Raw genomic sequence first — 26,343 nt, forward strand, 5'->3', positions numbered from 1 at the left:
CTTCAAATATACCATAGCTCTGTCTTCTGTCCTTCATGGGTTCTGATAAGAAATCAGCTCTTAAACTTATTGAGGATCCCTTGTACACAATGAGTCATTTTTCTCGTGCTGCTTTTAAGATTTCTTCTGTCTCTTTGGCTTTGGATACTTTGATGGCAATTCGTCTAAATTCTAAATTAGCTTTTCTTGAGTTCGTGCTACTTAGGGTTTATCGTGCTTCTTGGATGTGTAGCTTAATGTCTTAAAATCAAGTTTGGGAAATTTCTGGCTATTATTTCTTAAGATATTCTTTCTGCCCCTTTTCTCCCTCTCTCGTTCTTGAAATCTCATTACATATGTATTACACGTTTGCTGGTATCCCACAGGTGTGTGAAGCTCTCTTAATTTTTCTTCCTTCCTTATTCTTTTTGTTTCTCACACTGGACAATCTCGATTTGCCTATATTCAAGTTCACTGATTCTTTCTCTTGCCAGCTTGAATCTGCGTTTGAATCCTTCCAGTGAATTACTCATTTTGGCTATTATACTTTTCAACTCCAGAATTTCTATTTTTTCTATTAATTTTATTTCTTTATGGATATTATCTACTTAGTAAGACATTGTTGTCAGTTGTCTTACTTTCCTTAAATTCTTCAAACATGATTTCTTTCACTTCTTTAAATGTGTTCATAATAGCTAATTCAAAAATTGTACTAATGAGTCCATCTTTAGAGCCCACAGAAGAACAATTTCTATTGACTGATTCTCTGTGTATGTATGCATCCATGCAATATTTTATTGGGTTTTTTTTGCACATATTTTACTTTTCTTTTGAACACTAGACATTCCAGACAATATAAAATGGCAACTTTGAAATTTAGATTCCCACTCTTACCAGTTGCTTGGTCCTCTTGTCATAGTTTGTTTATTGATTTGCCTGGACTAATTCTGTTATACAGTCTGTATTCTCTGTAATGAGTCATCACTGAAATCCCTGCTCAGTAAGCTTAATGGTCAGCCAATGATTGGTTAAAGATTTTCTTAAATTCCTTGAATCAGCACGTCTTCTACCCTTTGCTGAGGAACTCTGTGTGTTGGGGCACACCTTCAATGTAAGGGCTTTTACAACTTTGCCTTAGCCTTTACTTCTTACTTATTCAGGGCCTCAATGTGAGCCAGAGGAGAGATATTGGGGTCTTCTCAGTTTTGGCCCAAGTATGTCCTCAGTTCTGTTGATGAGTGTAGGCTTCTAGATCCCCAGGGATATTTCAGGCCTTTTCAAAGTGCCCTATGGGCATCTTATCCTCCAGATTGTCCTTTTAAGTTTTTGGCCTGGCCTTTGTTTGCTGCAACTGCTATAGCAGTCTCAGGCAGCTGAAATGTTAAACAATTGATGCTGATTGATTTTCCACAAATGCCTTGGGTATAGAACTTTGGCCACAGAATGTGTAGCTTAAGTAACTACAACACCTTGAGAATAAAATTTTTCCAGGGAGCTGTGAGGCAGGTCAAATAGTGACAGTGCTCTGGGGGTGCGGCTTTTTGAGGATCTCCAAACCGAGTATGCTCTTTTGGTGGCTGCACAGCTGCTGGTTTTCACAGCTACATTAGTTACAAGGCTGTTGTTTTTCGAGGCTCCTGCAGAACTAGGGGAAATGGGATGAGATAGGCCAAGTTAAAAGACCACAAACCCTGCTGTTCTTACCTAAGTTTATCACTTTTGTTGAACAAATATTTTTCAGATGTTGCAAGCCATTGGAGAATTCCAATAATTCTGAAAGTGTTGATTTTGACCATTTTTGACAGCATTTTTGTTGCTTTTATTAAGGAGTAAATTTAGGGAGATCCTCACTCTGCTGTTCCAGAAGTACCACCCAAATTGTTTCCTTAATAGTTAAAGAAGTGGAGTCACATAGAAAAAATAACCCAATTTTCTACAACTAATAATATGTAGATCTAGGATTTGAGACCAGATGTTCTGGTTGAAAGAATCCTATACTTAACTTCTACCCTATATATCCTTTTTGAAAAAAAAATAATAGTTGAAGTCACTTTATATTGATTGCAGATTATATGGCAATTATTATGCTATGAATGTACTTCTAAAACAACCCTAATGTGTTATTATTCCCATTTTACAGATGAAAAAGTGATTAGAGATTTCTCATGTCCAAAATTCAGGATTCAATACTTAGATTTGTCTTCAATGAAAATTATTTTAAACACTAAAAAGTTTTACTGTATCAAAGAATGATCATTATCTTAACACATTCCAATACAACATCTGAATGAAATTATAAAAACGGTGTACTAAATAGGAACATATCAACAAAAAGATTAGAAGATAAAGTTGAGGAAATTGGATAGAAAGTTGCAAAAAACAGAAATGTGGAAAGCAAGAGGAAAAAAACTAGAACAATTAGATTTATGATGTAGGAGATTTGACACAGAAGTACAGGAATTACAATAGAACAGAGAAAATGGAGTTTTAGGCTATGCACTCTGCAAGAAGAATGGAAAATAACACACTAAATCACAACTCCTTGAAATTTCAGAAGCTTTATGAAAAAAGTGAATACCTATAATACTATTTTTTATCTATGATTCTACACTCAGCTAAATTATCAGTCAGGTGTCTTGATAGAATAATGTTAATTTCAGATATGTAAAGACTCAAATTTAACCTTCCATCAACCCTTCTTCTCCATTGAAAAATTGGATTCACAAAAATAAGGAAGCAAATCAAGAAAAAAGATTATATAAGATGCAATCAAGTAAGTGTGAAGGGTAGGTTTGTTTACTTAACTAATTAAATTCTGAGGTGGTGCTTGAAAAAAACAGGCACATACACATTTAAACTTATTCACCAAACAATTCATATGGATGTCTTTTTTCTAGGTTATTTATTAATTTTATATATTGAAAAATGAGTCAAGTATTTCCAGATTATTCAATAATTAGGAATAAATGCAATGAGCATGAAAAACTAAGCAAATGACGGAAATTATATCTATAAGCAAAACTTATCTGCAACATCCTTAAAATTTAACTACCTGAAGTACTGTCATGTTTGTGAGCATAAAAGCAGGTTCTCTCATCCCAAGGAAAACACAAATGCTCTGTAGACATAGTAATAAGTGGCCAACAAACCATTTTAGACTTCTTCAATCAATCAACAAAAACTAGTCTTCATGAACAGGTTTTTGCAAGCCTTCAATTAGTGACATCCCCTTATTTCTGAAGGTCAGCCAACCAGGAATGGATTCCCTGTATAAACATGATTCTACTGACAATTGACAACTGTCTCACCTGAGTAACCCTCTTATACTGATGGTTCAATTCACTTAAATGCCTGAAAATCTACCAATCCCTGAACTCAGTATCTCCTAACCACCCATCACAAGATGAGAAGAGTGCTCTGCTCAGTGATACTGTCCCTGACTGACATTCTCTCTTCCTAGAGTTGAAATAAATTCAGTTTTGTCATTTTATTTCAGAAATTGGGTGCTATTCTCATCATCGTTTGAGAGTTGCCATGAAAAATGCTATTTCCTAGGAGAATTTAGTTTTGCACGTGATTGGGAAAATCTACAAATGAAAAAATATTATTTTACAAACTATGTTCTATAAACTATAATGGCTTGATCTCAATTCCAATCTTGATTTTGTCAACTCCCTCTATACTTCTTTGGCTGATAACCTCACCCCTTTTTGTCAGTCATCAGAAGTAGGTTGGGAAGTTGAGCCACAACAAAAAAATGTTATAATGGCTACAATCCTAATTCCTCTCACAGACATGCCAAGAGGATGAACCGTCCCATTGACCAATTAAAAAGTTAGCCCTTGAAGCAATACCAAGAGATAAAATATACAAAGCAGTATAAGTCTCCTGACTCTGATTTTTTTTTTTATCTTAGTTGGGCTTGGGGTCATTAAGAAAGACAAAAGTAGGTGGTTAACAAGAAGACCTCAAACATGTGAGCCAGTTTGCATGTGATCTTTAAACCAGTTAATCTATTTTCCTTTTTTCTTCACAATGTCTCACTCTGGGTGGCAGATAATACCCCTACTACAGTGTCATTCACTTCCATACCAACTCATGCTCCCTTATTCAACCTAGTTTGCTATAAAATGGGGAGAATTTTGAGATTGTTTCAGCTATCTGGCGTGATAACCAAGATGCTTCTTGAATATTTCCCTCCAAATATGTGTTAACCAAGTTATTATCTCTGATCAAAATGATGTAAAGGTCCTGCAATTACTTGCTATTACATCCTTCTGGTTTATAGACAACAGTTCATGTTGAAATAACATTTTTTTGGTCTTATACTTCTGGTTTCACTTGGTTTATTGCTTTTTATTTCATTATATTTTGTTTTACAAGCTTACTTTTCTTCATATTTTTCCCTCCCTAGTTATAAAATACTTTTGAAATTTATCAAGTAAAACATTTTCTTGCCAATTTTCTCTTTATCAAATACTCATCTATGTTTGACATATTGGTAAATAGGTAAATTGCAAAAGACTTCAATGGAAAAAAATGGTGTAAAATTGAAAGATTGTTATCACATTAAAACAAAATAACTTTAGATCCATTCTTACCTATCATGAAAACTTTTATGAGCAATTTTCAAAGACGAGACATGTGCAGCCCATAAGTACTTCAACAGGTCATCAAGGTTATCAGAACATGACTTTACATGCTGTTCAAGAAGTAAAACGCTGTTAATATTTAGGCAATTATAACAATCTGTATTCCTGAAAATCAATTCTATTTACAAATATAATTTTTCAACATTCTAAATGAGGGGAGAATATTTTTTCCCAGAGTTAAAGTATGAAAGAGTTAATGCTCAACACTCCGTAAAGAGCTTTGTATTAGCTATATTAATTACTAGTAATACTGATCCATTTGGAAGGAATAAACCATGTGCTTTTGAAATGTTTAGAGTTTTATACTGTTAAGAACTAGAACTTTAGTGTTTTACTTCTTTGTTTTTCTCTTGCCATGCAATGAACTTTCCACAAAGTCTTCAGAGTCAGAATTGGGGGAAATGGGAAGAATAAGAGTATTTTATCTAATCATATGCAATATAATGAACAAGGTCTCTAAAGGGAAATTGGATCTTTGGATATTTACTCTTTCACCCATGATGCTTTGCTTGGGATATCAATATACGATTCTGATTGTCAAATGACCATTTCAGTCAACTAATATATGACTGTTTATCATATTATTGTTTATAATTGTTTATGAAATAAGCTGATCAAATTCCCCACAGTCTATTCCATAACTGTATTTATATATAGGTTATTGCTCAGTTGACCTGAAATTGTGGTGATCTAGGATACTTCATGCACTATGAAGCCATAATTTCTCCAGGCTCAGGTGTTTGTATATAATTTATTTGGTGTGAGAAGAGTGGACAGGGCAGCCTCAATACTATATTGGTCATAAGGGTACTAATGAGATACGATGGCATGCAGTAATCTACTCATACTAATATTGCTGTCATCATAATAAGCTTTTTCATTTTAAGAACTGCATTCCTTAGGAACATATTATTCAATGCACAAAAAAATCTACATTAAATATTATTGAAAAATTATCTGCTACCTTCAAAGAGTATTTATGAAAACACTAAAAAAAACCTGATAAAATTCATTCCACTTTTTCATTGCTTCTGGAAAGGATGAATGACAGCTAGAAACATTATAACAAAAACTCATCTGATCCTTGGATGGTGGCAAAAAAGTGACATTGTCTGATGATATCCCCATTATGCCGGAATCAATCGCAGCAAGGAAGGGCATTGCAGAGAGATAATAATTAAAGTCTGTATAAACAAAAAGTTATTATTAATGTTAACATATAAAAGAGGTTGTTTTTGAAGTAAAGAAATCTACCATAAAAGTAAATCCACAGATCTAGAAACATGGTAAAACTTAAGCAGTAGTTCTGGGCACTTCAGAAACTTTATCAAAAATTTCCTTTAGTGTTATATGCAACTCGAATATGCTTTTCTTAAAAACTCTGCTTTCATAAAGCAGAATGAATTTATGTTGTAGATTTATTATTTTAAATCATAGATAATAATTACATTGAAATTTAAAAACACTAAATTCTAAAGCACAATAAATGAAAAAGGAAAATTTAGTTACTTATCCATACAATGCTGTGCATACAAAAATACACACATACAAAACTCTATGAGTTTTTATTCTGAATTTGAAAATCTGATGTACCTTTAAAATATTCTAGTACGTATCTAGATTTTTTCTTGTTAAAAACATTTTGTTTGATAATATATCACAAATTCCTACTTCTGTTCTATGTATTTAAAGAAAGTTTTGAGGTTTACAAGTTTTCTCTGGTTGATATTTTCATAATTGGATAAGGTACTTAGTAAATTTAAAAAATATCTATCTAAAAATCCATCTCAAAACATTCAGAGGATTTGAGTCAAACAGATTATTTTTGTAAAAGTAGTAATTCTGGGGGTTTTTCCCCTAACTGAGATTATAGGTTGAATTGATTCTTTGTGGAAAGGTCATCAATCTGAGGTTTGACTCTTACATCAAACTCACCGGCCCACCAACTGTCCACAGAGATGCACAGATGATCCCCAGATTCATGGCCGCAGCCAGTCCTTTGGGTGGGATCAGCTAACCTGCCTGAAAGAGAGAGGATCTAGAATTGGGTTTACTTGGCCTATTTTTAAGCTGTATGTAAAGTAGGTACGTTATGTTTACAAGAATGCATAAAATTTTTATTCTCTGAAAGAACTGTGTCAGCCTTCTCAGCACTATTTTTCCTTCACTTCTTGACATTTTACTTCTCATCTCCCATTTATATTCCTTCCTTTTCTTTAATATCCCTACAATAATCTACTCTTTCTCCTAGACCTTATTTTTTTAACCTCTATAGTTTTTATTTCTTCTACTTTCTAACTCCTCTACTCTTTATCTTCAACATCAGGGAGTTGATATTGTATAATGAACAAAATCTATACTCTATTTGCCTAAAATCAAATCCTTTTTCATTGCTTGCCATATTTTACCCTGGATAAATAAATTCTGTGTCTCAGTTTTCTAATCTGCATCCTAGGGAGACTAATAACAATTACCTCATTAAGGTTTAGGGATGTTGAATGAAGAAAGCTATGCAAAGTGCTCAGCTCAGTGAACATGTGCTCTAAAAATATTAGCCATTATTCTGTTTTTTCCCTTTCTCTTTCTTGTTCCTGACCCTATATTCATGATGTCCTTCTCACCAGTTCTACCTGTTTTTTCCCCATGAACCTATTATGTTTCCTCTTCATTCTCTCATTCTAGTTCCTCACTTGGTTCTTCTTGACCTGCTTACCTTCAACTCGGCAAGAGTAAAGATCTGGGTAGTTCTGTTAGTGCATATAAATTTCTTAAAATTGTTATTCCTTTTTTAAACTGGAATAATATTCAAATATGTGAAATGTTCCTCTCCTGAATCTTAGATTTTTCTCACATTTGGGAGTTGTTTTGACTGTAATTCCAAGAGTCTCTCCTGTTAAGTCCACTCACTCTCTGAGGACATTCACCCATGATGCTAACCTAAGGACTTCTTTATGTTGCTTACTTCCATATCTTCTGATCTAAATCCTCACTGTGTGCCAGTTCCATGTTTGTCAATCCCTCACAGAACTCCTATAGTGGTGATTCCAAGTTATCTCCAACTGAACACACCTGAGACTGAGCTCTTCATCTTGACAGTAAAGGAAGACTGCTTCATGAACTTTCCATTGTTTCTTTTAAGAGTTCCTTTTCTTCTTTTGCAGGGAAAGATTCACCCTGAGCTGACATCTGTTGCACATCCGTTACCAATCTTCCTCTTTTTTATTTTCCTCTCCAAAGCCCCAGTGTATGGTTGTATACCCTAGTTGTGAGTCTCTTTAGTTCTTCTATGTGAGTCTCCAACTCACAGAGTCACCAACTGACAGGCTGGTGGTGTGGTTCCAAGACCAGGAAATGACCCCAGGCCACCAAAGTTGTAAGAATGTCGAACTTTAACCACTAGGCAATCAGGGCTTGCTCATGAACTTTCTGTTTTTTGCCAGAGGATTTTCACTACTCTTCTAGACATCTTCAGCACTTTCCCCTTCTTTATAGTCAAACTGTGTTCTCCTGTTGTTTTATCCTCTGAAGACTTTTTTTCTTGCCTTCCCGTGGCGAGAAATGCTTTCTATACCTTTCATCAAAATTTGGTTTTTGTCACACCCATTTTTTCAAGAACAAAATTAATGCTATATTTGTTACTATTCAAACACAAATTTCTGCTGTGAACTTACTCTATTCCCCCACTATATCATGTCCCTAACAAAAGTTACACATCTCCCGTACTCTCAACATTTCCCTCTCTTGTTTTCTCACATATATCACACTAACTCCAAACTTTGTCCTTTAGTTCATTCTATTTCTTTCTTCATGGATTACTTCTTTTTTAATTCATAAACATTCTATCCTTTTTTCAAGATTCACTTCAAAACTTCTATTTCTAGATTATTCCAGTTCACAACACTCTCACTTTTATCTGGTATCTTATGTTTTCCCCTTAACTGTCCTCTAGGTTGTATCATTTCTAACTTTCCTTCCTAATCATGTTGGGAAGTCATGAAATCTACTGTAAATATCTTTTATGTTTGCCTCAGTCATCCCTTTTTTCATCTCTTTTTCTCTTTGGTGCACTTCCTTATCCTGTGTCTGACTCCCAATATTCTCTTCCTGATTCCAACATTTTTCCAATTAAACTTTCTGCTAAGCAATAAAAATGAATGAATATTGACTATTAATTCAATTAATTATTGACTAATAATGAGTGAATATGCAACTAGATTGATGAATCTCAAAGTAATCAAGACAACTGAAACAAATCAAACAAAAAGAGAATATACAACTGTTTATATGAAAATTCTAGATAATGCTGTCTAATGTGCAATCATAGAAACCAGATCAGTGGTTACCAGCGTAGTTGGGGAATGGGGCGGGGTGAGGAGTTGAGTGACTCAGGGGGCAGGGAGGGCATGGACATAGAGAGTAAGGAAGTTCCTGAAGATGAGAACACAAAGGGAAAAGAATTTGTTTTGGAGGGTGAGGAAGATTGTCCCTGAGCTAATATCTGTGCCAATCTTCCTTTGTTTCGTATGTGGGGTGCCACCACAGCATGGCTTGATGGGTGGTGTGTAGGTCCGCGCCTGGTCTCCAAACCCACAAACCCCGGGCCACTGAAGCGGAGCATGTGAACCTAACCACTGTGCCACCAGGCCAGCCCTGAATAGAGCGACGCATAAAATAATTATCTGTGGTGATAGGTTCAAGGCTTTACACATATATTGAACTTATCAATACATTTTTAAATGTACAGTTTATTGTATGTTTATTATATATTAATAAAGCTATTTAAAAAAATCTGCTAAACAAGAAAGAAAGAAACATTTAAAGTGCTCAAGTATTGCATAAACATTAGGTCCTTGTTACTAAACTAAACCATGTTGCTTAAGAGCCCAATTAAAATTCCTCAATCTGACTTTAAAAATATCTCCTAAACTGGCCCTAATTGATCTCAAATTTACCACCCACTACTCTTTTGCACATTCTAATTTTCCTGTCAATGCAGTAGTCTTGCTCCCAATATAGTCTGCTGTCATTGCCATCTTTGTAATTTGTATTCTAGCAATACCTCCATCAAGCTTTCTGGTCCCACTTTATTCTTGGGATAATCTCAGCCCATGGTTGTCACCTCTCTTCCCTGAGCTGCTCCTGTACTTATGGTCATTATCTTCGGTTTCAGACCTCGCATATTGTTGGTGAAAAAACTTTATGGGCTACTTTCACAATTTTTGATCCTATTTTGGTTATCCCTAGTTATGTCAGAGTTCAACTCAATTAAATTCTAAGTAAAATCAATCACTTAAAAAAGAGAAGAATCTCACTTATTATGTTCATAAATGAAAATGAAATTTTGAAAGGTATCCAGTCAAACGTTCTTTCTTGCTATTTGCTCGTTACTGGACCCGGAATAGAAAACTTTCCTAAGGGTCGATGTACATCCCGTTCGAGAGTGTTGGTTATTGTTTACAGTGGACCTTATGTTTGAGCTTCTCCTGAACCATGTCTCAGGAATTCAGAAAGTCCGCTTCTCCATGCCAAGGACAGACTAAGAATAGGTGTTATACTGGATGGCAGGAGATCCTTCCTACCCTAGTTTAGGATGTTATCATAGATCAGACCTTGAAGAGTCTCCTCCCTTATCTTTCCCACAACACATCCACTTTCTCAGTGATTCTTTTCTTCCAATACTGTTTTCTGGAAGCTATTGATAAAATTCTCTTATTTCTTGAATGACATTTTTAGCCAGAATAAGATAGGTTGTGATTTATGATATTTTTGCTCCAAAATAAATCTCTACTTTTATTTCTGATCATAGAAACAGTTTTCAGGGAGAGAACATATGAGAGAAAGGTTTTCCTACAGAGGATTTTTAAGGTCTATTGGACATTGCTGGGTAGAAAAACCATGCACCCAGGGGGCATTCCATAAATGCTTAACAGAGAGATTACGGGAGAATGAGGAGAAAAATAGAAGAGGAAGAGTGAGAAAAGAATAGCTGGAAAGGGAATAGGAAGGGGAAAGAGAGAAAAAAATAATTTTCAAAAAGGTGGTAGTATATATACCAGTTACTACTTTCTATTTATTTTAAAGTTAGATCAAAGGGTAATTGCAATGAGAAGGAGAGTCGTTCTTACCTGTATAATATTGCCATCCATGATGTACAGGCAATCCCCATAAAATATTTTGTTCATTTTCGGGTGCAAATTTTTCAAAATACTTGGCTGTCTTGTTCAATAGGATTTTATATGTCCCCATTCTCTCAAGGTAATGCCAGACATTAATAACATACTTTCCATTTTCTACCTTGTAGTCACTGAACTCACCAGGACTCTCTTTCCACAGAGGGGGATATGCATCTGAGATATTGGACGTTTCTGCCAAAGAAGCAAAAATACAAACAATTACTACATAGTCCCAAGAAAGATCGAGCGCCATACTGTTTAACCTGGAGATTAAGGTTATGACAGGACTTTTATTGGGAAGTAAAGGAGGAAGTCATATTACTTGTTACACCTCTTCCAATCAATGCTTTCAGTTCTCTTTCCTGGTAATGACAGGGCGGAGATAAAAAAAAAATACCTTGCCAAAGATAATAGGATACCTCACTTGTTAGCCATCTCCCCAAAAAATAATGTTGACTATGTATCAGTCTCTAGAATTTTTAGTAAGACTTGGTTTCTTCCTAAATTTGTTTCTGTGTCTGTATTCTATCCGTCTGTCTCTCATACTAACTATGATAATAAATTAGATGTCCTTCCCAGAGGTACTTGTATTTTAAAGGATGACTATTGATCCAAAATAATCTCTAATTGGTGGGATTTCAGCAATGTAAATGATAAAGTAAGTAATTTTAGGTAGAATTTGGAAGACATTTTAATGATATTTGGGACTTCACCAAATCTCTCTTAATTCTCAGCCACGTGCAAGTCCAGATGTGTACGTCAGACCTGTCAATCCAAAATCCTCATTAGCAGGATCTGATCCAAAGCCTTGTGTCCAGGTAGTTTACTTCAGGGGTTACAGAATGAAAGAAAAGGAGAAAGAATAAAAGGGAAGGAGGAAAAGCTAAGACAAGAAGAGATAATTGGCTTCCCTCCACTAAGGGTAAGAGTGTTATGTTGTCTTTGGACTAATATGGAACATTCTTATGAAAGAACCACTGGCCTTGAGGATGGAAGCGAGAAGAATTTTCTCTCATCATCCACTCATCAAAGATGACCCAAAGGGTAGAAGCTCTCCTGTGGTTCTGGTTGCACAGTCCAGTGTGTTAAGTGGGCTCTTGCAGGTGTCCCATGTAGAAGCAGAAGTGAAGGAACCCAGGACAGTAGGTAAGAGGTACAAGGAGTGATGAAATTAAGCTGTAAATTGCACCTGCATGAAGCAAGTCAAAGCCTGTGTGGAACTGATCATTGCAGCTGTGGCTGCAGTCAGAATTGAATCCAAGAGGATTCAGGAGTGATGCACAGAGATGGTCAATTCAGAACCCCTGCACTGTGACCTGAACTACGGGCCATAATTGGGAATATGCAGGCCATGGGCTCATGCAAGTCCAGTGCTTCCCTGTATATGTGTGCTGTGTGTTTATTCTAACCAAAGTGAGTTGGTTAGAAAATCATTCTCAACCTTCAGACCTAGTTTGACAGATATTCATTGAGCAGTGACCTTATTCCTGGTGCTGCATCAGCAGTGACCTGCTTTTGGGAACAAAGTAGAAAGTAGAAAGAGTCTCTGAGATGTTCAACAGAAGATTACTGTAAAAATTTAATCTCTAATGAAGGAAAGTAATTTGTTGTGTGATAGATGAACTTTACCTTCAATTTGACTTTTTTCCCAGCTTCATTGAGGTATAAATGACAAATAAAAATTGCATATATTTAATGCACATAATATAGTGTTTTGATACACATATATATTGTGAAATGATTACCACAATCAAGCTAATAACACATCCATCACCTCATATAGTTACCATTTTGTGTGTATGTGTGTTAAGAATATTTAAGATTTGCTTTCTTAGCAGATATCAAGTATAAAATACAGTATTATTAACTGTAGTCACTATGCTGTAAATTAGATCCCCAGAACTTACTCATCTTATAACTGAATGTTTGTACCCTTTGACCAACACCTCCCCATTTCCTGCACCCTCCAGTCCCTGGCAACCACTATTCTACTCTCTGCTTATGTGAGTTCAACTTTTTTAGATTCTGCATATAAGTGAGATCATACAGTATTTGTCTTTCTTTTGTCTGGCTTATTTCACCTAGCATAATGTTATTCAGGTTCATCCATGTTGTTGCAAATGGCAGATTTCTTTTTTATGGCTAAATAATATTCCATTGACTTCTTCCTATAATTTACATTTTCTTATTACACAGAGGAGAACTAAACACATATGCAATGCTGGAAGACTGTAATGGAGGAAGACATCTTAATGTTCAAGAATCCTGTCCGTGGAGTAGGAAGGTTTATGCATAATTGTCAGGAATTTTTTCGAATTATAATATATTGACTGTTATTATCTTAGTCTTTTAGACAATATTGACATTACTAATCCTAACAATTCAAGATGGCCTTTTAAACAACTTTTTACCTCAATAATCTAGATGGAATGGAAAGTTTAATTTTTCATTTCTTCTGGAAGGAAGACATTGCTTCATTCTTTCACTCATTCTTTGATTAATTATCCATTTAGTGAACACCAAATAAGTGTGATATGTTATGGAGAATGAAAACATTTAAAAGACTCAGATAACATTTATTCTCAGGGCTAAAAAATGTCTCAAGAAAATTATGAGGAAAGAGTTATAAAAGTTCTGAAAAGGGAGTGGTATCTGTAGGTCTGAGTTGGCAATGGGACATCAGGTAAAGGGAGATTTTACAGAGCAGATGGCCTCTGAGTTAGAATCCATCTTTATTTACATACATAGCTTTCCTTTCCATATAACTTGCTTTGCCCTGGAAGGAAATCTTGAAGCGGTTGAAAATGGAATGCAAAGAGAGATGAAGTGATAAGTACAGTGTGAGGGAGAGCTCATTTGTATGCACTCAGGTGAGTTCCAGGCGTGAGTTGTAGCTTGCTAAGACGCCAGTTCAAGTGTCTGTTCTTCTATGAATCTTCCATGCACGTTGCCATGCATGCAACAGGTCTTCATTTAATGCATTTAATTGCATTTGACTTTAGCAAATGAGATTGTATTCTGGATATATTGTGAATAGAGCAGTGAAAGAAAAAAAAAAAGAAACCAGTAGCTCTTAATTTTCAGTTCTAAGCTAATTGTTCTGTACCAAATGGCTACATTGAAACATTTTTTATTGCCGTTTGTGTTTATTCATCCTCCTTGCTATATAGCTGTTTCATAATCCTTAAAGTGAAACTTGATGCTTGTGGACTTGAGTTGGGTAACGACACAGGCCCAGGAAAGATTGGCTACCACTTATTAACCACTTTTAATTTATACAGAATTTTAATATAACCTGGCAGTGAAATTCTCACCAACTAACTGCCCCAAGTAACTCAAAGGAGGTTTTGAAAGCCCCTAACTCTTTCCCAAAGCTGTTTTTTAACTAATGTTAAGAGATACAATCGCCAACTGCCCTGAACTGGTCCAAACCCCATGGCAAGAGCGACGCCTGTGCAGACGGGCTGAGATTTGTCCAAAAGTTACCTTTGCTTCTTTTAAATGTTAAGATTTCTGCCCCAGGAGGAGCTTAAGCCTTATTAGCATAACATGTGATGTATGTGAAAGCAAACGTTTCCAAACTATGCCTATCTGAGCTTATACCCACCTATACACGTGATGACAAAACTTTTGAATATTCGTTCTCCATCCAAACAAAAGGGTCTGTTTCCTTTCTCCTGGGGAGCCATGGCTTTGGAATAGATTCCCTGTGGTCTCCTTATTTGCTGCAAATAAAGTGTACTTTGTGTGACCACTACATCTGGTAAAGGCTTGATTTCACCTCACCGAGAAGCAAATCCACTTTGGTTCAGTAACAAAATCAGGTGAAAGTTTGTTTAATTGCCAATATTTTTTCTTGGTTAACTATCTATAAGCATCTAATATGTTTTCACTCACATTTTCTTTGTCAAATTTGATGTGTCTTCTTACATTCAGTGTGTTGAAATGTCTTCAAATATACCTAAGAAAAAAATTGGTCCTTTATATAAAGGGATGATATAGTGATACAGAATTGTGTTGTTACTAGAACAGTAGTGGCCAAAGAATTATTTAAGGACATCATTGTAATATTCCAGGACATGAGGTAGTTTGCTGCATCACAGATTTCAGGCACAAAACTAGAATTCTCTCACTTTGGTTATAATCTCTGCTGTAAAATTGAATAAAAACAGTGATTAACCTGTTTCTGTTGTGTAATTTTCCATCAAAGGCAATCTTTTGTATGTGTGTTATCATTTTGATATACTGTTAGGTTCATTTGTCTATGTTAAGATTCAGTTTTTTGTTTTTAACTATCTTCATTTAATTTTATTTTTAATGTAAATTATTAATGTGTTAAATGTCAAAACCATATGAAAAGGATATACCGCAAACTTTTTCCTTTTGTTATCCATGCTTAACCCATGTTTACTCACACATGAGTGACCAATTAGTTTCCAGTTTATCCATTCTGGCTCTTTTTCTTTGTAAAAATAAGTATATCTCTGTGTCTATCTATTTATCTACTTCTATATTTATGTATCTGTCTCTTATTATTCTCTTACTTTTTCTACAAAAGGTAGAATACTATATTTACTCTTTGGAGCCCTAATTTTTTCACTTAAATTTTTCTCTGGGAAATTATTATATATGCCCTTATAGAGATAGTCTTCATTTAAAAAGTGTTTTTTTGTTTGTTTTTTTTTATAACTACCTAGCACTTCTCTGTGTGGATGTTTCAAAGTTTACTCAACCAATATGCTATGTATGGCCATTTAGATCTTTTTCCAATATGTTTCAAATGCCAAGAATATCACAGTGAATAACTTTGGATATATAATGTTTTCCATTTCTTAGGAGGTGAATCTTTTAGGTAAATTCCCAGAAGATAAATTGCTTGTTCAAAAGATTAGTGCATAGGAACTTGTGATTTTGGAACAAAAGGGCATAGATTCACATTTCCCTAATTCACCCCTCTACATAGGATGAAATGCCCTCGAAATTATTCTACAGACCATGATAAAAGGACTCAGAATGCTGGATAGAAGAATGTGGACTGGCTAGAGAGCTCAGGAGTTTAGGAATGACATTGTGATGAGTTTTCTGAGTTTTCATTCATTTTCTACCTAACCCAAGGCTGGGAGCCAGAGAGACCTGCAAGCTGGAACTTCCAATAGGAATACACAGGAACAAGAAAAGCTGCTCTCTTTGGCCAAGGACCAGGAAAGGGGAGGCCCAACCGAGACCTAGTGGGGTCCCAGCCCCCACTCCACAACCTGAACAGCTGCAGGCAGACTAATGAGCAGGCAGCTCCCACTCCACAACCAAGGCATACGTGGGTAGTCCCATCCTCCAAAAGGCCAGCAGCGTGAAGCCCTGTGCCTATATACCCTCCACACCTGCAGCTTCTGCCCTCACCCAGATTGTTTCTCAGTGACAGCAAGTGACTCAGAGAAGTGACTTCAGTAAATATTGAGTGGGAGCCCAATAGCACCAGAAGAACACAATAGACAAGAATAACATTGTAAAGGCTGAGAAAACTAAACTGTCATTGGACTAAAGCACACAAAAGTTGACTGCTAAACAACTTGCTAAACCTAAATAAGGCTATTCTGTGATAAAATGGAAGATTTATATAGGATTAGGAGTCTCCTAACATAATAACCAAACGTGTAGGATACAATGAAAATCACCAGACATCATAAGAACCAGAAAAACAATCATTTTAATGAGAAATTATAATCAGATGCCAATACTGAGATGAATCAGATGTTGAAATTATCTGCCAGGAGTTTTAATCCAGCCATCATAAAAGTGCTTCAAAATCTAATAGACATTTAAGGAACACTCCCCCAACAACAGCAGTATATAAATTCTTTTCAAGTGCCCATGTAACAGTCATAAAGATAGATCACATCCTGGACAATAAAACCTTAACAAACTTAAAAGAATTGGAATCATAGAAAGTATGTTCTGATCACAATGAAATCAATCTAGAAACCAATAACAGAAGGACAGCAAGAAAATCACCCAAGATGCAAGATGAACAAACAAAAATCAATCATTTCTATATACTAAAAACTGTAAACCAAGTTTTATTAAAGTACCATTTATAAGCACTCCAAAGAAAATGAAGTGCTGGGGCTTAAATGTAAGAAAACGTGTAAAGGTCTTCAAGATGAAAGAAATCAAAGACCTAAATGCTTGCAGAGACAAACAATACCTATGGTTTGGAAAACTCAATATAGTAAAGATGTCAATCTCCCTAAATGTATCTTTAAGTTTAACAAAATTCTTATTAATATTCTAATAAGTTTTTTTCTACATGTAAACAATCTTACTCTGAAATTTATACAGAAAGGGAAAGACCCTTTAAGTAAAAACAATCTTTCACTGTAAGAATAAAATGGGAAGAATCATTCTTCCTGGTTTACTGCATAGCTGCCGTGGACAAGACAGTGTGGTACCGTGGGAGGAGGAGATACATGGATCAACAGAACAGAATAGGGAAGCTAGAAATAAGGCTACACAAATATGTGCAATGAATTTTTGACAAAATTGCAAAAGCAATTCAATAAAGGAAGGATAGATTTTTGAATAAATGGTGCTGGAGCAATTGGACATCCACAGGCAAACAAATAAACCTCAGTCTAATCCACAACACCTTATACAAAATCAACTCAAAGTGCATCAGGGACATAAATGTAAAACATAAAACTAGCACAAACATAGGATAAAATCTTTGGGACCTAGGACAAAGCAGAGTTCTTAGACTTGACTCCAAAGCACTTAAAAGTGAAAATTCTTAAAAGAAAAATTGACAAATTGAACTCAGAAAAATAAAAAAAATTTCCTGTGTGGAAGATTCTGTTATGAGGATGAAAAGATAAACTACAGACTGAGGGCAAATATTTGCAAACCACATATCCAACAAAAGACTTGTATCCAGACTATACATAGAATTCTCAAAACTCAACAACAAACAACCCAATTAGAAAATGGGCAAAAGATACAAGCAGACTTTCTACTGAAGAAAAGATACAGATAAACACATGAAATAGCACATGAAAAGAGGTTTAACATCATTAACCACTGAAGAAATGAAAATTAAAATCACGGTGAGATATCACTGGATGCCTATCAGAATGCCTAAAATAAAAGTAGTGATAACACAAATGCTAGTAAGGATGTGAGAAATTGGATCATTCATACATTGCTAGTAGGTATGTAAAATGGTACAACCACGCTGGAAAATAGTACCACAGTTCTTTTTAAAGCTGAAAATGGTCTTACCACGTAACCCAGAAATTAAACCCTTAGGCATACATCCCAGGGAAATGATAACATATTTTCGTGCAGAAAATTGTACACAGATATTCATAGCAGCTTTATTTGTAACAGTCAAAGACTGTAATAGCCAAAAACCCAAGTGGCTTCAGTGGATGAGTGGATAAACAAACTGTATATCTATGCCATGGAATACTACTCAGCAGTAAATAGGAACAAACCACTGATATAGGCAGCAACTCGAATGAATCTTAAGGAAATTATTCTGAGAAAAAAGCCAATCTCAAAAGGAAACATACTACTACTATTACTACTATGTAATATTTGTGAAATAACATTAAGTATAGCCATGAATAACAGATTAGTCACTGCCAGGGCTCCAGGTAGAGGAAGGGATAAGCTGAACATAGATCTAAAAAGGAAGGATGAGTAAGTCTTGTGGTAATAGGATAATTAAGTATCTTGATTATGGTAGTGATTACACAAAGCTTTATGCATAAATGTATAATTTTATATGATAAATTTGCATTTCATTGCAGGTGTAACTGGTGAAATCTGAATAAGCTGTATGGATTGAGCCAATGTCAATATTCTGGTTTTGATAATGTAAAATGTCAACATTGGGAGTGTTTAGGTGAAGGGTGCCTGGGACCTCCCTGTACATTTCCTTGCACTTTCCTATGAATGTATAATTATTGCAAAACAAAAAGTTTTTTTAAAGTGAGGATATATGTTGTTTTGTTATATATGGCCAGATTCTTCTGTGGGTGTTGTGCTAATTTGTCCTGCAACCAGTAATGAAGATTTTAAGCTGCGCAGCTTTTTACTAATTTCCGAGTAAAGAAATGGTGTGCCAATGTGTATTTTGTTGGCATTTCTCTTATCACGAATATCTTACAAAGAATATAACTGTCAAAGCAGATTTACATGAATCATCAATCTTTCCCAACCCAAAACTTAATTAATGATTTTAAAGATACAGGGAAAAAGAAGACACAGAATTTATTTTTGGAGGGCAAGAAACCTTCAGACACTGCATCCTAATTATCTTTTTTCCTGCACTAATGTGCGATTTGAATTCAGATTAACAGATGTGTTCAGAACAATGTGTTCTGAACAAACGCTATTCTCAAGGCAGTGATTTCAGTTTGGGGGCTCCCCAGTTTTATGCTTTGTCACTTACACAGATAAAAAATGCCTACAAGATTAACTCCCATCTCTAGCTCTGCCCCTATAAATCTGTAAATTCTATGTTTATGTACTGGCAAGGATGCAGAAGAACTGGGTCAATCATATATTGCAGGTAAGAATGTAAAATGGTACAGTTACTGTGGAAAATTGTTTGACAATTTCTCACAAAACTAACTGTACACTTATCACATAACCCAACAGTTGCAGTATTGGGCATTTATCCCAAGGAAATAAAAACTTACATTCACAAAAAAACCTGAACTACACAAGTCCATGGTAGTTTTATTTCTAACAGCAAAAAACTGGAAATAACTCAAATGTCTGTCAGCTGTGTCTGGTATAAATGTCTGGCACGTCCATATAATGGAATACTACTCAGCAATAAAAAGGAGGAAATTATTGATAGGCACAATAATTTAGATGGATTTTGAGACCTTTATGCTTAGTGAAAAAGGCAATCTTTAAAAAGGCTACATATAGTGCTATTCCATTTATAACATTTTCTTTGAGCTTGGATAAAAAATTCTACAAGTCTCAATTTTCTAATCTAGATACTAAGGACACTAACTATAATTACCTGATACAGGTTTAGGGAGTGTTAAATGAAGATGGAAATATTGAGAGCTCAGTGTAGTGAATATGTGCACATAAATATTAGCAACTATTCTTTTTTTCCTCTTTTTTTCTTCATCCTCTCTTATTTCCTATTTTCAAAACTTCAAAACAATTTAAATTTTTTAATCTACTGTACCTTCTGTGTATAGTCCCTGCATATGCCTTCAGTTATCTTCCCACTCTATGCTCATTTCTTTCCCCCTTTCAACCATTTCTATACTGGGCTTATTCTCTCTACTCTTGCTAGCTTCCTCTTTTCTCAAAGTCTCTCCTAAGCGGTGGGTTGAGTTTTGCTCCTCTCATCTTACTTGTCTCCTTCACTGGATACATCCTCCTCTTTTCTCCTAAAGATGTTTTTCAGCAACTCTCACCTTTCTTCTTCTCATTCCAGTCCCCTACACTCACTATGTCCTCACTATGTCACCAGTCGTGCCTGTCTGTTTCCCACGAAGCTATGCTGTTTCTCTTTTACCATCTCATTCTAGTTTCTCACTTGGCTCTTCTTGACCTGCTTACCCTCAAGTGGGCAAGAGTAAAGATCTGAGTAGTTCTGTTAATTCATATAAATTTCTCAAAATCATTACTTCTTTTCTTAAACTGGAATAAAATTCAAGTCTGTGTCACATTCCTCTACTGGTTTTTAGACTTCGTCTCCTTTGAGGGTTGTTCTGAATCCTGCCTCCAAGACTCTCTCTCCTTTTAAACCTACTCTCTGAGGATCATCACACATTATACTAACCTAAGGATTGTCTTACGTTGCTGACATCTGGGTCCTCTGTCCTGAGTCCTCGCTGTGCTCCAGTTCTGTTCTGGTCAAATCCCTACAGAGCCCCTCTGTCTGTGATTTCATGTCACCTCAGACTGACGCCTGAGACTGAACTCATCGTCTTCAACACAAGTAAGCCTCCTTTGTGAACTTTCCTCTTTCTGCTGGAAGAATAAATTCTTTTTCAGTTTCACCACTCCTTTAGGCATCCTTCTCTCTGCTTCCCTCCTTATTGGACAATCTATGTCAGCATCCTCTCTTTTTTTCCTTTAAAATTTTTTTGTTTTGCTTCCCTTGACTACTCTTTAATCCACATTTGTACCTCACACCTGGATTAGTTCTACAGTGTCTGAGCTGGTCTCAATGATTTCATTTTTTTCTTTTAGTTAATATAACACTCATTTCCAATAATCCTGAAGAAGAAAACTGTTTTTGTCATATCTATTTCTTCAAGACACAAAGTAATTTGGTATTTCTTACTGTTTCAAACTCAAATTCCTGGCCTACTTACACAATATTCCAATTAACTTATCTCCTAAGTACACTGTGTGTATTTCTGATTGGGCTAGGCTTTTCCTCTCTATCCCTCTTCCTTGGTATCACACACACACACACACACACATACACACACCCCCACACACTCACGTCACAATACTTTCAAACTTGTTTTTTTTTAATCTCATAATATTTCTTCCCACATGGATTACTCTTCTTTCCTTTTCTTTTATCCATCCAAATTCTATTCAGTTTTTAAGATTTACTCCAATTCTCTTTTCCTTCAGTGATTATTTCAGCATACAACCCTCTCTTTCTTCTGAAGATCTTATCACACTTGTGAGATAATAGAAAATATATATATATATATAGTGCTCTATGTCCCCAGTTCCTGGCTCGGAGCTGCTAAACCTTTGTAATTTCCTAAGTGATAAGAGCTCTAGGAGCATCTTCTGTTCTACTGAGGTGACTGGGCAGACTCCTGGAGGGCTCCTGGATGGGGGCTGGTCACCAGAAAGACCAGGCCATGATTAGAAGCTTGCAACTTTCAGCCTTAACCCTCATCCTCCAGAAGGGGAGAGGAGCTGGAAACAGAGTGAATAATTGATCACGCCTATGTGAGGAGGCCTTCATAAAATCCCAATTGTAGGGGGTTTGGAGAGCTTCCAAGTTGGTGAACACATCCACCTTGGGAAGGTGATGCACCATAACTCCACAAGGGCAGAAACCCCTGTGTTCAGGACCCTATCAGACCTTGCCCTATATATCTCTTCATCTGATTGTTTATCTGTATCCTTTATAATATCTTTTAATAAATTGGTAAAGGTATGCTGCCTCTATAATCAATAAACAAGTCATGAGGATGTAATATACAGTATGGTGACTATAGTTAGCAGTACTATATTGAATATTTTAAAGTTGCTAAAAGTAGATCTTAACAGTTTTCAACATAAGAAAAGAAGTTGTAACTATGAGTGGTGATGGATGTTAACCAGGCTTATTGTGGTGATCGTTTCACAATATACACAAATATCTAATCGTTATGTTGTACGTCTGAAACTAATGCAATGTTATATGGAAATTGCACTCAATAAAAAAATTCCTACAGCTCTAAGGGATTTGGCTTTATCTTGAAGTCAGGTGATATAAAGTTATTGTAAGATTAATAATTGGATTATCTTTGTTCCTGGGAGGTGTCTCAGAACAATCTATGTGAGGGGAAAATAATTACAAGGTATAAATAAAGTAGCTTAGCTCCTTGACATTAGTCTTGGCACTGACTTTTTTGGATTTAGCACCAAGAGCAAAGGCAACAAAAGCAAAAATAAACAAGTATGACTATATCAAAGTAAAAAGCTTCTGCACAGAAAGGAAATCATGAACAAAATGAATAGGCAACATACAGAATGAGAGGAGATATTTGCAAATCATATATCTGATAAGTAGCTAACCTGAAAAATGTATAAAGAACTACTACAACTCAATAGCAAACAAGCTGAACAATCCAATTAAAATATGGCCAGAGGAACTGAATAGATATTTTTCCAAACAAGACATACGAATGGCTAACAAGTATAAGAAAATGTGCTTAACATCACTAATCATCAGGGAAATGAAAATTAAAACCACAATGAGATTTCATCTCACACCTGTTAGAATAGCTACTATTAAAAAGACAAGAGGTAATACGCTTTGGCAAGGATGTAGGGAAAAGGAAACCCTTGTGCACTGTTGGTGGGAAAGTAAATTTCTTCAGCCACTATGGAAAACACTATGAAGATTCTTCAAGAAGTTAAAAATCAAACTACCATATCATCCAGCAATTCCATTCCTGAGTATATATCCAAAGGAAATGAAACCACTATCTCAAAGAGATATTTGCACCCTTATGTTCATTGCAGCATTATTTACATTAGCCAAGACATGGAAGCAATCTAAGTGTTGACAGATGAGCGGATAAAGAAAATATATATACATATACAGTGGAATATTATCCAGCCATAAAAGAGGAAATCCTGCCATTAGTGACAACATGGATGGACATTGAAGGCATCATGCTAAGCGAAATAAGTCTGACAGAGAAAAACAAACACTGTATGATCTCACTTATGTGTGGAATCTCAAAAAACCGAATTTATAGAAACAGAGAACAGATTGGTGTTGCCAGAGGCAGGGGTTGGAGGATGGGGAAATGAGTGAAGCAGGTCAGAGTTACAAACTTCCAGTTATAAGATAAATAAGTTCTTGGGATGCAATATATAACATGGTGACTATAGTTAACCATACTGTATTGTATATTTGAAAGTTTCTGAGAGAGTAGATCTTAAAAGTTCTCATCTCAAGAAAAAAAATCCATAACCATATGACATAACAGATGTTAACTAAGCTTATTGTGGTAAACAATTCACAATATATACTTATAGCAAATAATTATTTGTAGACCTTAAACTAATGTAATGATATACATCAATGATATCTCAATAAAACCAGAAAACATAAAAATAAAAAAATAAACAGTTAAACATAAGTAAGAGTTTCCCTCAGTTCTGTGAGCCATTCTAGCAAATTAATTGAACCCAAGTAAGGGGTTGTGGGAACTCCTGATTTGTAGCCAAGTCAGACAGAAGTTGTGGGTAACCTGGGGACCTACTGCTTATACTTGGTAGCAGAAGTGGGGTGGGAGCAGTCTTGTGGGACTGAGCCCCTAGCCTGTGGAATGTGGCACTATCTTAAGGCAGATAGTGTGAGAATTGAGTTAGATTGTAGGACACCTACCTGGTACTGCAGAGACTTGCTTGGTGTGGGGAAAAACCCCAGACACGTTTGGTGACTAGACGTGTCAGAAGGGAAGTGTTCTGTGTGAGTGTGGTAGTAGTGTGAGAGTAAAAGAGACACACAGGTTAGAAAGACACAGTTGGGAAAAACTAAGTTTTTCCTTTAAAAAACCACTATCCAGTACTGTATACTTTGGTCTCTTATTGTCCAATGGTTGGTTTATTCCTAGATTTCTTTTCCAACAATGTATAATTCTTTGAGGAAAGTCGTGAAAAACTTCCTTAAATTCCTTATATATTCTCTACAGTCCTTAGAATTGAGCTACCAGACAGGTAAAAGGAAATGTCACCTCACGAGGTAAAGTCAGAGTCTTGTTCCCTTTCTACATGAAATTATGAAACAAATTACTAGTTGTTCAGTGCCCCTTCCTTTTTTCATCCTTTTTTCCTTCCCTGGTACCTCTTTGTCTTGGCATAACCTCCCAATATTGCCTTACTGGCTTCATTATTTTTTCTACTAAAATCTATCTGCTACACAAAAAAGTGAAAACTTTTGGTACACACAATATGATGGGTAAATCTCAAAATAAGGATTCTTCATTAATAAAATATTTGTATGATTTCATTTAAACAAAATTCTAGAAAATTCAAAGCTAACTGCAGGGACAAAAGGAAGAGAAGTGGTTTCTTAGAGCAAGGCTGTTGGGGCAGAGAGGGGAATGAGGAAGGACTTAAAAGGATTTAAAGTGACTTTTGGTGTTAATAGATACGTTCATTGTCTTGATTGTGATGACATGACTGATGATGCTGTTTTTAAAAAGTCCCGTGCTAACCAAGCAAGAAGCAAACAGTCAATGGGCATAATTATTCAGTAAATTCTAGGTCCCGGTTACTACATATCACCACGGTCTCCTCTCCAATCTTTTTCAAAAAGCAATACAAATTTTCTCATTTGTCCTCATCACTTACCTCTTGAATTGCTTTTGTTAGCCAGAACAAAGATAACTCTAGATTTATGATGATTTTTGTCCCAAAAAAACCTCCAATCTAATTCCTGAGTGTTGATGCTATTTTCAAGAGGAGGAGAACTTTTATAGAGAAAGATTTTCCAACACAGGCTCTCTCTCCATCGTCACTCCAATCAGAGAATTTCAGATATAGCAGACTAAGCTTATACAGTCTTATTTAAGTAATGTATACAATCTGTATTTTGTGCCTGGGTGTATTCGCAGGGTTTGGAACTGAACTTGACACGTAACACAAATTCTATTAGTAGCTGTTCATTGTTGAATGAACGAGGTCTAAGTCTTCAGAGGTTGGCAGCCTTGTGTTTTGCCTTAGTGAGCAGCCACTGTCTAGTACAGTATTCTCCAGTAAGTTAGTCACTAGCCACTTGGGTCATTTAAATTTTAAATTCATTCAAATTAAATATTATTAAAAATTTAGTTTCTCAGTCACATTAGCTCCATTGCATGTGCTCGATAGTTATACGTGGATAGTGCTACCATACTTGAAAGTACATATACATAATATTCATCAGGGAAGAAAGTTCTATTGGCCAGTCCTGGGTACAAAGTCCTGAACACAGAGGTCATTCCTTAAATGCTTGATTCAGAAAAATAAGGAGAAGAAATGGGAGTCATGGGAAAATATGAGGCAGAAACGAGATGGAGTGATGAAGACAGAGAAAAATAATCACTTTTTAAAAACCTGATATCCCTATTCATTTACATTATAATAGAAATTTATTAAAATTAAAAAAAGAGTCTTCTTACCTGAATGATATTGCCAGTCATGCTGTAGAGGTAACCTGGAATCCAAACCCGTGAAACCTGGGCCACCGAAGCAGAATGTGCGACCTTAACCGCTGTGACACCAGGCTGGCCCTGACATTTTGTTCATTTTTGTGTACAAATTTTTCAAAATACCTGGCTACCTTGTTCATTGGGATTTTATACATCCTCGTTCTCTCAGAATATACCCAGATATCAACATATTTTCCATTCTCTACCCTGTAGTCATTGAACTTACCAGAACTCTCTTTCCACAGACAGGGATATAAATCTGAGTTATTGAATATTCCAGCTAAGGAAGCAGAAATACAACCAACTATTACAGAGGTCCAAGAAAGATGGAGAGGCATGGTGGCAAAGCTAGAGGTTGAGATAATGGCAAGGCTTTTATTGGGAAATTGAGGAGGGAGTCAAGGTATTTTTTATGTCCTAGCCAATCAGAGCTTTGCATTCCTTTTCCTAGTGATAACAGGGTGGGGATGGGAATGCCTTACCAATGAAACTAGGGTGCCTCCTTTGCAATATAAGGTTGCCAATGTGGGATTTTACTCACATGATGTGATACAAATTTATTATTAGATTTATTATAAGGCTACACGAGTAAACATTTTTAAGAACTTTAAACATGTTTAATCATGT

At 35.7% G+C, this 26,343-nt stretch overlaps 1 protein-coding gene across 1 annotated transcript in view; it reads right to left on the reverse strand.

Annotated features, from left to right (window-relative positions):
• C10H6orf58 (chromosome 10 C6orf58 homolog) overlaps window positions 1–26,068 on the reverse strand; it is a 53,604-nt gene extending 27,536 nt beyond the window's left edge. The window contains exons 1-5 of the mRNA XM_070223765.1: window positions 25,943–26,068; window positions 10,757–10,996; window positions 6,567–6,653; window positions 5,631–5,815; window positions 4,581–4,681 (exon numbers count right to left, since the gene is read on the reverse strand). Of these exons, the coding sequence (XP_070079866.1) occupies window positions 4,581–4,681; window positions 5,631–5,815; window positions 6,567–6,653; window positions 10,757–10,996; window positions 25,943–26,054 (725 nt within the window). The 5' untranslated portion in view covers window positions 26,055–26,068. The remainder of the gene's footprint in view (window positions 1–4,580; window positions 4,682–5,630; window positions 5,816–6,566; window positions 6,654–10,756; window positions 10,997–25,942) is intronic.
• Window positions 26,069–26,343: the final 275 nt, after the last annotated feature.

This window comes from Equus caballus, chromosome 10 (genome assembly GCF_041296265.1).
Source record: "Equus caballus isolate H_3958 breed thoroughbred chromosome 10, TB-T2T, whole genome shotgun sequence".
Lineage (NCBI taxonomy): Eukaryota > Metazoa > Chordata > Mammalia > Perissodactyla > Equidae > Equus > Equus caballus.